Genomic DNA, 17011 nt, shown 5'->3' with positions numbered 1-17011 from the left:
GCTGACATATGGAGTGCAGCACTTTCACAGCATCATCTTTTAGGATTTGAAATGGCTCAACTGGAACTCCATCACATCCAATTGCTTTGTTCGCAGTGACGCTTTCTAATGCCCACTTGACTTCACATTCCAGGATGTCTGGCTCTAGCTGAGGGATCACACCATCATGATTATCTGGGTCATGAAGATCTTTTTTGTACAGATCTTCTGTGTATTCTTGCAACCTCTTCTTAATATCCTCTGCTTCTGTTAGGTCCATACCATTTCTGTCCTTTATTGTGCCTATAATTGCATGAAATGTTCCGTTGGTATCTCTAATTTTCTTGAAAAGATCTCCAGTCTTTCCCATTCTATTATTTTCCTCTATTTCTTTGCATTGATGACTGAAGAAGGCTTTCTTATCTTGCCTTGCTATTCTTTGGAACTCTGCATTCAGATGCTTATATCTTTCCTTTTCTCCTTTGCTTTTCACTTCTCTTCTTTTCACAGGTGTTTGTAAGGCCTCCTCAGACAGCCATTTTGCTTTTTTGCATTTCTTTTTCTTGGGGATGGTCCTGATCCCTGTCTCCTGTACAATGTCACGAATCTCTGTCCATAGTTCATCAGGCACTCTATCAGATCTAGTCCCTTAAATCTATTTCTCATTTCCACTGTATAATCACAGGGGATTTGATTTAGGTCATATCTGAATGGTCTAGAACCAAGAAACTTGAGTGCCATCTTTAACTCATCCAATCAACAATCAATTTTTAGGATTTTTTTTCTTCCAAAAGCACCAGAAAAGTTTGCTCACTCCTCTCAAGCCTCACTTCTCTTCTGTACCTCTGCAATCCATTCTCCACACTGCCTCAAAATTCTTTTAAGATGCAAAAGTTATCATGTCATTCTTCTGCCCAAAACTATCAACGGCTACCTATTTCTCTTCAGATACATTTACAACTCTATACAGGACTTGGCAAAGATCTTCACACCCCTCCTTTTCCCCACTGATCTCTGGCCACTCTGCAGCATTCTCTGGTGCTTGCTGTAGTCCACCCTAAACCAAACACCTTCTGTTTCCAGATGGCATCATGTTCTCTCACCGGAGTACTCGCTCTATTAATCACAGGATTCATGACCGTATATTTTGATTATTAGTTTATTTCTTTGAATCTGCCATTAAACATGTATCCTTTGGGAGTCAGGATTGTGTCTTTCTGTTTTAGCCACTAATACACACTAGGTGATACATGAATCTGATTAATGAAAGAAGAAATCAGTGAACCATAAGGAAGCTTCTACAAGAAGAAAAATTGGCTTTTGAAGTTTTCTTAGAAAATATGGAGTTAAAGCTGAAAGGGTCAGATCTCCTGAGATCCTAGTATACCACCCTGAATCCAGGTATTTAACTCCTATCTCTCTCTCTCTCACCACCTTCCCATATCCTTCAAAAATCACTGCCAGGGAGAACTGCTGTTACCACTGAGATTGTGTCATCTTCTTCAGAAAAAAACAAAAATGGGTTTCCCTGGTGGCTCAGCAATTCAAGAGATACAGGAGATGAAGGTTCGACCCCTGGGTTGGGAAGAGACCCTGGAGGGCTACGGTCTATAGGGTCACAAAAGAACCATTCGGACACAATTCAAGTGACTGAGCACACAGCACACTTCAGAAAAATGGCTAGGTGGGAGTAGAATCATTGAAGTAAGCCATTAATGGCTCTCGTTCTCCTCATTCTTAGAGAAATTGACATAACCATCTCCATCAAAGGAACTGCCTTCCAAGCAGCAAACTGGAGTTGGCTAGTCAGCACATACTTTCTTTGTAGACACTGTTAAAGACATACTGACAACTGTTGATCTCTGACATACATCTTTCTACTCTCCACAAAATCACTGCCCTTCAATTAATGTATCCATTTGTCAGAGTCAATTTATAATCAAATTAACTGGATTATAGCTTTCCTTGTTAGTTACATCTCAGCTCTGAGAATAAAATTCTATTCTCCTTGGCTGTACTTGAGTGCTCTACAAATTTGTTAACCAAGATATCTACCATTATGATTATTTGTGCAGAAGACAATATTCATTTTTATTTACTGATTTTTACCATTTTAGCAACCTGATGATTTCTCTTTACCTTACCCACAAATTTCAGAGTCCTCTGTAAATCACTACATGTGCCAAGATACAATTAAAGAATATTCTCCCATACAGAAAACTTAAATGGTTATTCATAGTTTTGTCCATTTAAAAAAATACATAATCTAATTTCTTTAGGCACGATAATGAATAAGTCTATGCATTTAATGTGACTTTCCTTTTGTGTTTCAGCAAGAGCACACAAAAAAGCCAACCAATCATGATTTGTTTCTAGAGCTTTACAATGTAATAAATACAATAATAATCATTTAGATAGATTTCTATGGTTTACAATGCACCTTCCTGCATATCACACTAACTCCTCAAAAAATCCTTAAAGGTAGTTCTTCTAAGTGAAAAATAAAGGCACTGAGGCACACATCTAAGTGTGAGAACTAAGCAAGAGCTAGAGCTAGCCTTCAAAAGTGGAGTCTCCTAAATGCTCTGGCAGCAGACTGTGGTGACAGCTGCACAGCTTCCTATGTTAAACAACAGTGGGGTGTACACTTTAAAGCAGAAAATCTTATGGTATGTGAACGATATTTCACTTTCAAAGAAAAAAAGAATAGAGTGGCCCATGATTCTGAGACGGTATAATCTCCAAAATGTATTAAGTGAAAAAGAAACATACAGTGTACAGAGAATGCTATTATCTGCTTTAAAAAAAAAATAATAATGTACACACATATACAGGCTGCTGCTGCTAAGTCACTTCAGTCATGTCCGACTCTGTGCGACCCCACAGACGGCAGCCCCCCAGGCTCCCCCATCCCTGAGATTCTCCAGGCAAGAATACTGGAGTGGGTTGCCATTTCCTTCTCCAATGCATGAAAGGGAAAAGTGAAAGTGAAGTCACTCAGTCATGTCCAACTCTTCACGACCCCATGGACTGCAGCCTACCAGGCTCCTCTGTCCATGGGCTATGCAGCATAAAATCTCTGAAAGGATATACACGTGGTAAGTAACATTATTTCTTAGAGGGAGAAGAGCTGGGACAGCTGGGGAAAATGCTGGCCCCGAAGGAAAACCTTCCTTTAAGTATATCCTTTTATATCTTTTAAATTTTATATAGTGAATTACTGAATTCAACTTTTAATTTACAAGAAAGACAAAGGAATACTCTGATGCTCTATCTTTAGTCTCAACATTTATGTTAAAGTTCAAGTTCTTTATATATTTTGGATATTAATACCCTTATCAGATACATGGTTTGCAAATATTTTCTCCAGTTCCATAGAGCACCATGTATCTGATAAGGCTGTTAATATCCAAAATATATAAAGAACTTAAAAATGATAAAAAATCCAATTAAAAATGAGAAAAGGATCTGAATAAAAATTTTTCCAAAGACATACAAATGGCCAGCAGACACATGAAACAACGCTCAACATCACTAATGTAAGGGAAATGCAAATCAAAACTACAATGAGATATCGCCTCAAACCTGTTAGAATCGTAATCATAAAAGAATAAAAAACAAAGAACAAATCACAAGTGTTGGCAAGGATGTGCAGAAAAAGGAACCCTTGTGCACTGTTGCTGGGAATGCAAATGGTGCAGCCACTATGGGAAACAGTATGGCGGTTCTTCAAAAAACTGAAAATAGAACTACTATATGATCCAGCAATTCCATTTTGAAAACATTAACTCAAAAAGATATACGCTTCCCCTGTCACTGCGGCATTATTTACAATAGCCAAGATATGGACACAATGTTAAGTGCCCACTGATGAATGAATGAATGAAGAAAATGTAATACATATACATAATAATATACGGGGGTTTCCCAGGCAGCTCAGTGGTAAAGAATCCACCTACCAATGCAGGAGACAGAGGTTTGCCCCTGGGTCGGGAAGGTCCCCTGGAGGAGGAAATGGCAACCCACTCCTATATTCCTATCTGAAAAATCCCATGGACAGAGGAGCCTGGTAGGCTACAGTCCATGGGGTTTCAAGGAGTAGTACACACCTGAGCAATTGAGCACACATAAACACACACATATGTGTACATATATTTAGTAAGATAGAGAAATCACTCCCACTCTAAATGGAATTATATTGCTGTTCAGTCACTAAGTCATGGCCAGCTCTTTGAGACTCCATGGACTATAGCACAGCAGGCTCCTCTGTCCTCCACTGTCTCCTGGAGTTAGGTCAAATTAATGTCCATTGAGTCGGTGATGCTATCTAACCATCTCATCCTCTGCTGCTCCTTCTCCTTTGCCTTTAGTCTTCTCAGCATCAGGGTTTTTTTCAATGAGTTGGCTCTTGAATGGAATTTTATTCAGCCATGAAAAAGAGCTTGTCACTCTGTGACAACATGGATGGAACTTGAGGATGTAAATTAAGTGAAATAAAACAGAGAAAAGCAAATATTGTACGACGATCTCACTTACATGTGGAATTAAAAAACAACAACAACCAAAAAAACCCAAACTCATAGATAAAGGGAACCGACTGATGGTTGATTATTGGAAGTAGGGGGTCAGGAGGGGGCAGAAATGGTAAAGGAAGTCATAAGGTATAAGCTTCCAATTAAAAAGTAAATGTAGTTACAGGGATAATGTAAGGCATGGTAACCATAATTAATACTGTAGTGCATATTTGAAAGTTGCAAAGAGAATAATCTTTAAAGATCTCATCACAAGAAAACAAATTCTGTAACTGTGTATGGTGACACAGTTGAGCTGTTAACAAGACACTGTGGTAATCATTTCCCAATACATATAAATATTAAATCATCACGTGATATACCTGAAACTAATATACTGTTGTATGTCAATTATACTTCAATGAAAACAAGAAACAGAAAAAAGAGATTATCTTCATTTTCTTTGGTAACAAACTACATCAAGTAGTGTCCTCTCCAACAGACTTTAATGTAGTTGACCCAGAGACAAAGTGCCTAACTCTCCAGCAAAAAGTCAATAAATTAACAGATTAATTCTTAATCTTTTAAAGTCAAAGACCATAAAGCACCTGTATAGAGTCCAATGCTCTATTCTGACTACTGCATTTCCTAATCTCATAATTCTCTTTTCTGAATGTGTATATCTGTTTATTTACTCTTTTTTAAATTGGAGTACAGCTGATTTACAATATTGAATTAGTTTCAGATGTACCACAAAGTGATTCAGCTATGTATATTTTAAAATTTTTTTCCCTTATGGGTTATTACTTTAAAAAAACAACAACAAAAGACCACAGAACTATATAAAGCTGTTTGTTCACTTCTATTCATGAAAGTTTTGTTGTATTAAAGAATACAGAATATTAAAAAAAAAATTTTTTTAAGTACTTACCTGCCTTCTATACTCCGAAAGAGAGTCATATAGCTTCCACCCATTTTCAGGGAATACTTCTTTGTACTCAAAAGCAAAAAGAGACTACAAAAAGTAGACAGAGTTAATAGCTTAAAAAGACCTTTAAGAAAGTAATGAATCAGAAATGTACCTCTATCATATCCCAAGTTTTCATTGACTTATCTGAAAGGATATTTTGTACTGGTATCCTTTTTTTTAAATTGTTGTTTTTAGCTTCTGTTTTGCTATTTTGAAAGTTTATTGTTTTTTTTTATATTTTTCAAACACAGAAAAGCACAAAGGCCTGCCACCAAGATTTATCAAATGCTAACATATTACCATAATTCTTTCAGATATCTTCAGTAGCTGTTTTAGGTTTACTTCTAAATAATTAAAGACGTTACATAAAAAAGACAACTTCTGATATAATTAATTAATTAGACACCACAGATGTCAGCAGTTAAAGCAGCTTTACAGATTACGCAACATATTTTAAAACATCCTGAAAAAACTTTTTATTTGGGGGCAGGCAATCTGTGTATCAAAAATGAAAATTTAATTTATCATTAATATGGACAAAATGGCAGGAACAACTATGATGAAAAGCATTTAAACTTGAATCAGAAAACCAAAACCAATTCTAAATTTTACTCTTTACTAATTGTGCCACTGAGTTAATTGCTTACCTGCTTCTGGTTTCAACTTTAAAATATGAATAAATAATAGTTACCACCATAAGGCTACTTTGGACATTAGATTATATAAAATAAATGAGGAAACCTAACACTGTTAATAGCACGCAGAAGAAACTCAGTTCTAAGTATTGATCCACGCTTTCCTCCTAATATTGCTAGACTTAACTCTCAGCTCTCAATTAAAAAGGAGATTTCACATACAGCTTTTCATCACGGAAACATCCTGGATATAAAGATCACATAATTAAACAATGTCAATCTGCAGGAATGAACCTCAGAAATCAGTCCAGTTTCCTCACTTTATACCTTAAAAAGACAGGTCCCATATATTAAATTAAACCTAAACTACACATCTGGTTAAAAGGCAAAGTGAGACTGTAAACACCAAGATTCTAGATAGCCTAGACAAGTTTCTTTACACTACACCAATAATTATAATACAGATTTTTCAAATATAGAAGAAATCTCGTACCAGGTTATTAGAGACAGGAAATGCGTATTTCATTAGATTTTCAAATATTGATCTTCTTGTTCGCCCCTCAGGTTTATGAGCAAATCGTAAATTCCGAATATCCTAGAAAAGAGTTAGGAATCAAGTCACCTATCACTGTTTGCTCACTTTTTATTTAATGACTAAATAAGGCAGCTTGGAACTATCTTGTAAAACCTTAAGATCTGTGAAAGAGGGATACAAAAATAGATCAGACAACAGCTCCTGGAGGAAGGGAAGTTACAATGCCTTATTAAGAGAAATAAAAATAAACACAGGATACAAGGTAGGATTCGGAGGACAGAAAACTCCCCTCTGGTTATGAATTCAAGTTGGAAAAAAATAAAATAAAATAAAAAAAAATGAATTCAAGTTGGGCCACTGAAGGAGGCAGCATCTGATGTAGGCACAGAGATTAGAGGTGTTATATCTGAAATCACGCTATTACATGACTCACACACACTGTCAACAGTATGTCCTTCCCCGTTAAAGGCCATTTTCTGTTATGAATTTCCCTACCAAAAACCTGATTAGCTATTGTTGTATATTTCATAAAGTCTTCATTCCATTTAAGCTTGGTGATCATTTTCCTATTTATAATTCCTTCCCAGGACTCACTTCCATTGAATCTTTAATTCATAAGTCTCTGGCTACTAGACTGATAAAACCAAAACTCTGCCTAAAGGTCTTCCTCCATTCCAGGTCCCAGGTTCTTCAATCATCTACTAGCAAAAATTCTGAATAGTTTGGCTGATATCATCCAGGCTCTATACTCAGATATAAAAACCAAAGTTCCCTTTCCTTATTTGTTTTCAAGTAGGTTTTTATACTCAGACTGAATGTAGATACTCACATTCCAATTTAGTGAGATCTTAGCAGCACTAAAAAAAAATTGGGATTAAGAATAATTTCAAGACTATTCATTTTGTTTTCATCTAGAAAGAATTCAAAATAGCTTCATTAAACTGCATCCTGTAAAAATGAGCACAGGAACCACAATGCACCTACAGAACGTGAACAAGTAGAATATTTTATTACAAATCTGATCCAAAATTAGAAAGCCACCTTCTTAAACCAATGTGTGAGAACCTAAGCTTTTTGTTTTTCCTTAGTGAATATGTTTACAACAAATAGATATTCATAATCATTCTGTTAAACACAGAGTTCTCCATAAGTACTGTAGCAGGGGCCCTACAAGTTTAACTGATAAAGGGCCTATGAGTTTACTGATAATGGTCTTGCTCTATGGGAAAAGTTATATTTAAAATGATCAACATTTCCCCATCACCCTCTTCCATGCCCTCTTATATCCATTCTAGCTGTATTTACTCCTACACCACAGAAGAGCAATCAAGTGCCTGTCACTTGGTTGACAGCTATTAATTATGCTCTTAAAGGCCTTCCAATGATAATGGAAAAGCATACAAGTAATTACTAAGGCATTAGTTTCAATACTAGATTGATAAAACTTCTAAGATTGTCATAAGAAAGGATCTTTAAAGTTATGAATGTGCTGTTGCTTTTTTTTTTTTGCTTTTACATTTTTGGCCAACTGTAACAGCCAACTGAAAAGGTATATAGCTCCCTTTCCTAAGACTAGCAAGGGGGCACTCTCTGTCCCTCTTCTGATGTCTATGTCAGAAGCTTTCCCTGTCCCTTTTTATACTTTAATAAAACTCTGCTACACAGAAGCTCTTGAGTGATCAAGCCTGGTCCCTGGTCCCAAAGCTAAATCTTCTTCAGAGATCACAAATCTGACATTGTTCACTGTAAGCAGTAAGTATCAATGCATTTATAGAATGAGTTAGATAATAAAATACAGAAGGTCTACCAAACGAAGTCTTCCCCACTACTGTTTCAGAAGAAGAAAAATTATGAAAACTAAAAATAGGAAAGAGGTAAATATATCATAATGAGTTCTTTCACTACAAAGTACTACAAGTCTTCACTGCTCAGAGCCTTATGTTTCTAATTTGTAAATTAAATTCACAACCTTTTTATTACTCCTAAATGTTGTTTTATTCTACTAGAATGACGCTTCTAGCATGAAATCCATTTGATATTTTGGAAAACAATTTCTAAACACTGGCTCTATTTAATAGAAAGCTTTCCAAACCAAAAAAAAATGCATACATATTACAACATTTACCTTGCACACAGTTTCCAGTCCATAAGAATTTTCACCACGACTAGAAGCACCACCAATTTTTTCTACTCTGCTTATAACACCAAGAGAAGCATCTAAAACAAATGGGGGATCCTAAAAGAAGGGAAAAAAAAAACATTAAAACTGAGCAATTAATACTGTATAATTATAGCTGAGAAAAATATTTAACTAGAAATGTTTTAACTAAAAATGATTAAAGATGTACAAACAATACACAGATGTACACACAAAAAAATCTAATCCAGCAAGTCTTACCCGTTCCATGCTTTTGAAATATAACCTGTAATTCGTAACAGTCAGAGTTCCTCGTACAGCACCAGTGAATGGACATATATAAGTTACATCTTTGGCTGAAAAGAAAAAGAGCCCACAATTTATTCTCTATTGTACACTATTAAAAACTACACTCTGATCTTTCACAAGTAAAATTTAATAGCATTCTGACCACCAGTTTAAATTATGCTTGAAAATCACAGGATCAGTGATTCCAAGAGACCTCGGGAACTAAATCCAAGCTTCCAACCATGCACTACAAGCTGGGGAGGGAAAGCAGAATAAGTGGGAAGGACTAAAGAAACAGAGGGACATTCTTTACTCTGGACAGACACAGGGAAACAAAGGCGGACACCCTCCCTGATGGACAGACAGGCATGGCAGTTGGAGCAGTGAGTGGAGGAGGGGCGGTAATGGTGGGAACAGCCATCAACGTCTCAAGTCACTATCCTCCCATCATCTAATCACAGCTCCTAGATCTTCTTCCCCAGTCTCCTGGTTTTCTTCTGACCGTAGTCTAGTTTGTCAACATTCCTCTGAACACACAATACATAAAACATAATACCAGTAACTTCTGACCTGATTATATTTATGGGGAAAATACTGTAGAGAAAATAAAATGTATATGAACTATGATTTCTTAGAAAAATATAATAGCATAATAAGAGGGTATTATGTACCTGATTAAGAAACAGATGTCAAACTTTGTAGAGAAATAATCACATTGTTTAATTAAATGTTAAATGATGAATCTATACAGTATTATTTCTTTTTAGAACATGCATTAATTAAGCAGGATAACTTGACTACCACTAGCTCAAAGTAATACTTAATATGGTAGTGTTCATATGTCCAATACAAAGGTTTTTCTATTTTAAAATATTCATAAACCCCTGCTATGTCATCATTGCAGCAAATCAGCAGATAAACGAGTATCTTCATTGTTCCAAGAAACTAAGGCACAATTAGAAGCAAAAAACTTCTAAGAACCTTTCAAGGGGCTTCTGGGAAAACTCAGGAACATGAAATATGCTTAATAAGGCATGCAACTTCCTGAGTTTGCTTTCTATTCCTCACTGTGAAGGACTGACTGCTTAGTATGGAATTTGAAATGAGACTGATCTTCTAACATACATTTCTAACCTTCAAAATGGCTCCCTTGGGAATGTACAAGTATGAGCTACATTTTTTTAATCACTGTTTCCAATGCATTTCCAATGTTTCATTTAGAGGGAAGATATTAAAATTAAATAAACCCATCATTAAAGAAAGATACATAAACTTGACTTGCATACAATTTCTTGCCCTTATGAAATTTTACCTCAATTGGGAAAGCTTTACTCAGTGTTACTAAAAACATTCCTGGATTCTTTCCAGAGCCAATTTTCTTCACTCACACAAGAAAATCAATCTTATTATTCTGTACTCTACAGGATATGTCTCTCTTAGTCCCAGTCCAAAGTTTTGCTACAACTTCCTCTTTACTATAAAACCATGAAATAATATACATGAACGTGCTTCCAAAATTAAAAGTACTCTACCAAACATAAGAGCTTATAGCTATGTTACTGTTATCATCATTAGGCTCTGCTTTGCTCTGTCCCTTTTATCTTTTTCCTCAGGCTGGTAGCAACTAGGTCACTCTGAAGAGAGAATTTATGCCTAGCAGGGCTTGTATGAATTAGAAGAAAGACTGTGACTAGGAACCTTATCAGAGCAAATGACAATAAAACCAGCACTGACAGAATTTATAAAGTACTTTTCACCTGAGTACCTGCCTTAACCTTCAAAATCACCTTTAAACATTAAGACCTCTAACTACCTACAATTTTCAGATGAGAACGCCAGGGTTCACAGAAGTAAAACGAATCGCCTAATGCTTCAGAACCAGTAACTGCTAAGATTAGGACTTGAGTGCAGTTTCCACGACTGCAAACTCAAACCTCCTTCCACAGCATCATGCAAACAGCTTCCCTGGTGGCTCGGATGGTCAAGAATCTGCCTGTAACACAGGAGACCCTGGGTTCACTTCCTGGGTCTCCTGCATTAGAAAGATTCCCTTCCCCTGAAAAAGAGAATGACAATCCACTCCAGTATTCTTGCCTGGAAAATTTCATGGACAGAAGATCTTTGCAGGTTACAGTCCATGGGGCCACCAAGAGTTGGACATAATTGAGTGACTAACTCAATTTTGTCACTTTTAAGCCACTTTTAAGCCACTCAGGTAACGCAGTCTGTCTCCTGTGTTAAAGGGTGAAATACTGCAGTTGGGGCCATCTCTACTGCTGATGTGCCTGGGCCAATACCTTTCGATTACTGCTGCGACTGTTAAAGCATTCTGTTGATGTCTCTAACACCACTGTGACTTTTAAAAAAATGTCTAAACTGCAAATTTACATTAAACCAACTAGGAACGTTAGTTGGTCTAAAGTAAATGAATTTTTTATATGAACTAATTTTCTATATGAATTAATATACTCAAGGGTACTCTAGCCTCATGCTTCCCTGGTGGCTCAGACGGTAAAGCATCTGTCTGCAATGTGGGAGACCCAGGTTCGATCTCTGGGTTGGGAAGATCCCCTGGAGAAGGAAATGGCAGCCCACTCCAGTACTCTTGCCTGGAAAATCCCATGGACAGAGGACCCAGGTAGGCTACAGTCCATGGGGTAGCAAAGAGTCGGACATGACTGAGTGACTTCACTTTCACTTTTCATACTTTATATTTAATTTTTTTAATAATCAAGTCTATCTGATGATTTGAATCAGAGTATTTTATTTAATATATTAGGTATTTCTCTAAATTTTGCAATACTAATACCGCCAGATGCCAAAAGAGCTTAGATTTACTGATCTTCTCAAATTTTCCCTAAGCTCACAAAGAATCCATAAAAGTTTCTACGGGGTAGACGAAAATGACTTTGAGAATACGTATCTATAAGCGTGAAAAGTATATGCACATAAATATAATGTACGAGAGCACACAATCTGTGCAGAGAGGCACAAAAACACACTCTAAGCAATATAAAGAAGGAAAGTCCACTAAGCTATGGGATCAGAGAAGGTTCAAGGAACACAGGCATGTGAGCTGTGCCCCAATGGTTAGTACCCTTTAGATGGGCAGAGATGCTAATACAGCATTCAGTAAAGAGAAGAACCTAAAACACAGACGTGGGAAAGTAAAGCAATTATTTGGACAAAGTATACAGTCTGGATCGCTCTAATTTATACTGTATCACATTCTCTTCATTCCTTTTTAATTTCCTCCTCCCTGGGACTCCTTCTACCATATAATTATAAAATGCCTACCAAAGCTATGTTCTTGGCCCTGTTTTTACTCCATACACTCTGAGTTATTTTCGTACTTTCATTTTCAACTAATATCCATATTCTGATGATTCCAAAATATGACTTCTAACCTAATCTCTCTCCTAAACTCCTAAAAGTTTCTCATAGGTACAGGAAATTCAACATAAATACTATACCAAGGGCTCATGAAAACTGAGAGAAAAAGATAACACTCAGTAAGTTTTTGGAGATTACTCTTCTGGATCTGGTAACTGATTGAATGTCAGAGCTCAGAAAAAAAAGAGCAGCTGAAGATGACTCTCAGATTTCTGCCTGGAGTGAATGGACAACCAGTGTTAATGTTAACTGATGGAAAGAAGAAAAGGAATAAATTTAGAAATAAAGGTGATGACTTTATTTTTGGATATGTTGGGTATAAGGATATCTATAGAATATCCATGGCCAAGTATCTAAAATGCAGGCATCATTTATCTGTATTAGGACAGAGGTTCACACTAGAAGCAACAAATTCTGGAGTCATCAGTAAATACATTGTAGGTAAAGCTACTAACTTATTAGATATCATCAACCAAAAAGAACAAATAAGAGAAGAAAGGGAAACAAGCCAAGGATGAAGTCCTAACGGAGTGTTGCTATCTAAAAAAGAAGATAACAAAAGAGACTGAGTGATAACTTGAAACTCTTTTATAAGGTAATTTATTATACTGGAAATAGCATACACTTTTAGGCTTAGAAGAGGGAAAAAAACTGTCACAGTGCTAGATATAACTTTACTAGCCAGGCAGTCTTCCTATGCCTTAGTTTCTTCATCTGCAAAACGGGATCAGCATCTTCCTCAGAAGGTCATCGTGAGGATGATTAAATCAGATGGTAAGCACTCAGTAATGATAATTATCATTATTATATAGTAATAATACATAACACCTTACTGAACAAGTAGCTCAGGAGAACTTAGGATACCTGAAGTGAGTAGGGGGAAAAAAGGAATGGGCAAGTATTCAACCAAGAGTTAAAACTAAGGAGAGAGAAATGCTAAACATGAAGGAGCTAAACGTGCCATAGGCAACAACAGCACAGAGTAAGGTCCCCTTTGGTCTGCTTATTTTTACACAAGTAAATGACACTTGGCTTAAGACTTCCCCAGTGGCTCAGATGGTAAAGAATCCGCTCGTATTGCAGGAGGCGCAAGAGATGCGGGTTCAATGCCCGTGTCAGGAAGATCCCCTGGAGAAGGGAGTGGCAACCCACTCCAGTATTCTTGCCTGGAGAATCCCATGGACAGAGTAGCCTGTGGGCTACAGTCCACGGGGTTGAAAAGAGTCGGACACGACTGAGCGACTATCACTTTCAAGTTCTTTTTAAAAATATGATTGACGATAAAATGAAAGGTGACTAAGAAATCACTTACTGTATTCACCTACACATTACTTTATTTCTCAAAAGCTATGAGTATTTTAGCAGGTGTATAATATTCCATTGTGTACGTATGTATGTGTGTATACCACATCTTTTTCTCAATCATCTTACAGTATTTCTTTAGAGTTCTTTTGTGAATATAAGCATACAACCTTTTCATTTTTTAAGTGACATGTACTTGCTGTACTGTACAGTTAAGTTACAGGTATACAACATGGTGATTCACAATTTTTAAAGGTAGTATTCCATTCATTGTTATTATAAAATAATGGTTATATGCCCTGTGTTGTACAATACATCCTTGTAGCTTATTTTATACCCAATAGCATGTATGTCTTAATCTTCTGCCCCTACTTCGCCCCTCCCCCTGCCCTCTCCCTACTGGTAACCACTGGTTTGCTCTCTATACTTGTGAGTCTACTTCTTTTGTTGTTATATTCACTAGTTTGCTCTACTTTTTAGATCCCACATATAAGTGATATCATACAGTATTTGTCTCTAACTGACTTCATCTAGCATAATGACCTCTAAGTTCATCCATGTTGCTATAAATGGCAAAATGTCATCCTTTTTTATGGCTGAGTTGTATTCCATGCCATACACACACAAACATTCCCATATATAGACACAAACACTCCACATCTTCTTTATCTATTCATCTACTGATGAACACTTAGTTCACTTCCATATCTTAGCAACTGTAAATAATGCTATGAACACTGGGGTGTGTGTATCTTTCTTAATTAAGGCTTTTTTCCCCCAGATATACACCCAGGAGTGGAACTGCTGGATCATATGGTTATTCTGTATATACTTCATCTTCTTTATCCGTTCTTCTGTTAATGAACACCTAAAAAGGAATGAAATCTTGCCATCTGTGAGAATATGAACAGACCTGGAGGATATTATATTTAATATGTCATACAGGAAGACAAACACCATATATTTCCACTTATAGATAGAATCAAAAAACAAAACAAAGGAATAAATATAACAAAACAGAACAGACTCAAATACAGAGAACAAAGTAGGGGTTATTAGAGGGTAGAGGGGTGGGGAAAGGAGCAAAACAGGTATGGGGGATTAAGAAGTACAAACTACCAGTTGCAAAATAAACAACTTACAAGGATGTAATATGCAGCACAAGGAATATAGTCAATATTTTATAATAACTATGCATGCTGTTTAATCTTCAAAAATATCAAATTACTATGCTGAACACCTAAAACTAATACTGTAAGTCAACTATACTTTGATAAATAAATAAATATCTTAAAAATACAAAAGCCATGGGTATTTTGTATATTATCACACAAATGTAACAAAGTAAAAGCATAAGGACAAAAAAATAGCTTGAAAGTGTGTTTCCAGTTTCCAGTCCACACAGTAAGTTAATACTTAGTTACTTAGGTTGGATAAAGAAAGGCACTGACATGCAAAGGACTCACTTTGCAATGTAGATGAAATATATTTATCCAAAAATTGACAAATTTATTCAGAGGAGGAAAAATAAAGAAGTAAAAAGAGAATGTGTTTCAAGAAAAATTACTTGTACAAAGTGACAATTCAATTTTTTATCTATTCAACCCACTATCTAACTGCAGTAAGTCAAAATAATAAAATTTACTGTGATGGAATTCCACAACAGTTTTTAAAATAAGTCACCTTCTTTCAAACCAGAAAAGCAGCAAAATGTAACTCAATGGCATGTTTCCATTAGTCAAAATCCAAACACAGTCAATAGGTCTAGATTGAGAACACACTGGAGGCTGGGAAGGCTGTCAGGAACGAGTCTGTCAAATAGGAGGTGTCTGCAAAGTGAGCCTGTTCTTTGTACACTGGAAACACTGAATAGTCTGTACAGTCACAGAGGAGGAAATCTGACAAAAAATACCAGTACAGACCCATGTCTTTAATATTTTCTCCTGGAAGCAAGGGTGGTTCTTCCATTTCTGCTAATTTGTTAGACTCCCTCAGGACCTGGATTGGAAAAGAGAGGAGAGGGCAAGAAAAGAAACAATTTTTTATTCAAAGGCTAATTTTTAACTTAAATTTCAACTGAGTATGCTTGGTCTTATTTAAAGTAATAGCATTATATCACATATACTACTTTAAATCAAATTATAAAGACTGTAATATTGGCATGTATAACACATGAAGCTGCTATTTTTCTACAAAAAATTTACTGAGTGCCTACTTTGTAGAAGGTACTGCATAGAACACTTTACGTTTTTTACTGACTCCTACAATGGCCCTATAAGGGAAGGTATCATTATCCTTATTTCCTAGATAAGGAAAAAGAGGCCAGAAGCAACAATTATCTTGTAAAAAATCCTACAGCTAAAAAGTGTCAGAACCTAGATTTGAATTAATAGTTTTGGTGGACTACAAAGCTCATTTTCTTTCCCTTCAGCCATATTCAAGTGCCTTACTGCATTAAGATTTACATAAAATCAAACTTTTATGTAGATTTAATGTTTAAAGAATCTGGAAATGATGTTGATAAAGAATCTTGTTGAAAAAGAGATATTTAATAAATTAAAATAAAGATCAACAACACTCACTGAGTAGTTACCTTATGAAGGGTGTTACACTGGATTCCAAGAATGTAAAGATACAGAATCATGGTTTTCTAATGGACTTACAACCCACAGAGCACATGTACACACACAAATGCATGCATGCGCCCATGCAACTGTTTTATGCTAAGTATATCCCACGACCTTTCAATAGCCTTAACTTTCACCTCTTTCACTGCCAAACAATAACCTTCACTGTCCCCAGTTCTTTACCTTCCATCAGTTCCTCAACCTTCTACAATCTGGCTTTGCCACCTAACCCAACTTCTTGCAGGGAACCTGCTTTCTCCCCAATAGAAAGTGAAAGTGAAGTCGGTCAGTTATGTCTGACTCTTTGCGACCACATGGACTGTAGCCTACCAGGCTCCTCCATCCATGGGATTTTCCAGGCAAGAGGACTGCAGTGGGTTGCCACTTCCTTCTCCAGGGGATCTTCCCGACCCAGGGATCGAACCCGGGTCTCCCGCATTGCAGGCAGATGCTTTACCGTCTAAGCCACCAGGGAAGCCCTTTCTCCCCAATAACCTCGTCATTATTAAAGACAATGGATATTTCTCAGTCTTTATTTCTATTTCCTAGATACATCTGATACTACCTGCACTTACCTGCTCCTTGAGAGCACACTCTCCTGGCTAAACACTTCCTTCTCTGGCCACTCTTTTTC

At 36.5% G+C, this 17011-nt stretch overlaps 1 protein-coding gene across 6 annotated transcripts in view; it reads right to left on the bottom strand.

Annotated features, from left to right (window-relative positions):
* Positions 1 to 17011, bottom strand: part of MTMR2 (myotubularin related protein 2) — a 118420-nt gene that overhangs the window by 34604 nt on the left and 66805 nt on the right. For 5 of the 6 annotated variants that reach the window (XM_024975400.2, NM_001102194.1, XM_024975401.2 and 2 more), the window contains 5 exons: positions 15673 to 15748; positions 9029 to 9123; positions 8756 to 8866; positions 6589 to 6690; positions 5422 to 5505 (listed from right to left, as the gene is read on the bottom strand). In XM_024975400.2, the coding sequence (XP_024831168.1) occupies positions 5422 to 5505; positions 6589 to 6690; positions 8756 to 8866; positions 9029 to 9123; positions 15673 to 15748 (468 nt within the window). The remainder of the gene's footprint in view (positions 1 to 5421; positions 5506 to 6588; positions 6691 to 8755; positions 8867 to 9028; positions 9124 to 15672; positions 15749 to 17011) is intronic. The other variant, XM_024975406.2, reaches the window with a different exon arrangement.

Source organism: Bos taurus, chromosome 15 (assembly GCF_002263795.3).
Source record: "Bos taurus isolate L1 Dominette 01449 registration number 42190680 breed Hereford chromosome 15, ARS-UCD2.0, whole genome shotgun sequence".
In the NCBI taxonomy this organism is placed as follows: Eukaryota; Metazoa; Chordata; class Mammalia; order Artiodactyla; family Bovidae; genus Bos; species Bos taurus.
The sequence above is the reverse complement of the archived record's forward strand: the minus strand, read 5'-3'. Positions and strand labels throughout refer to the sequence as shown.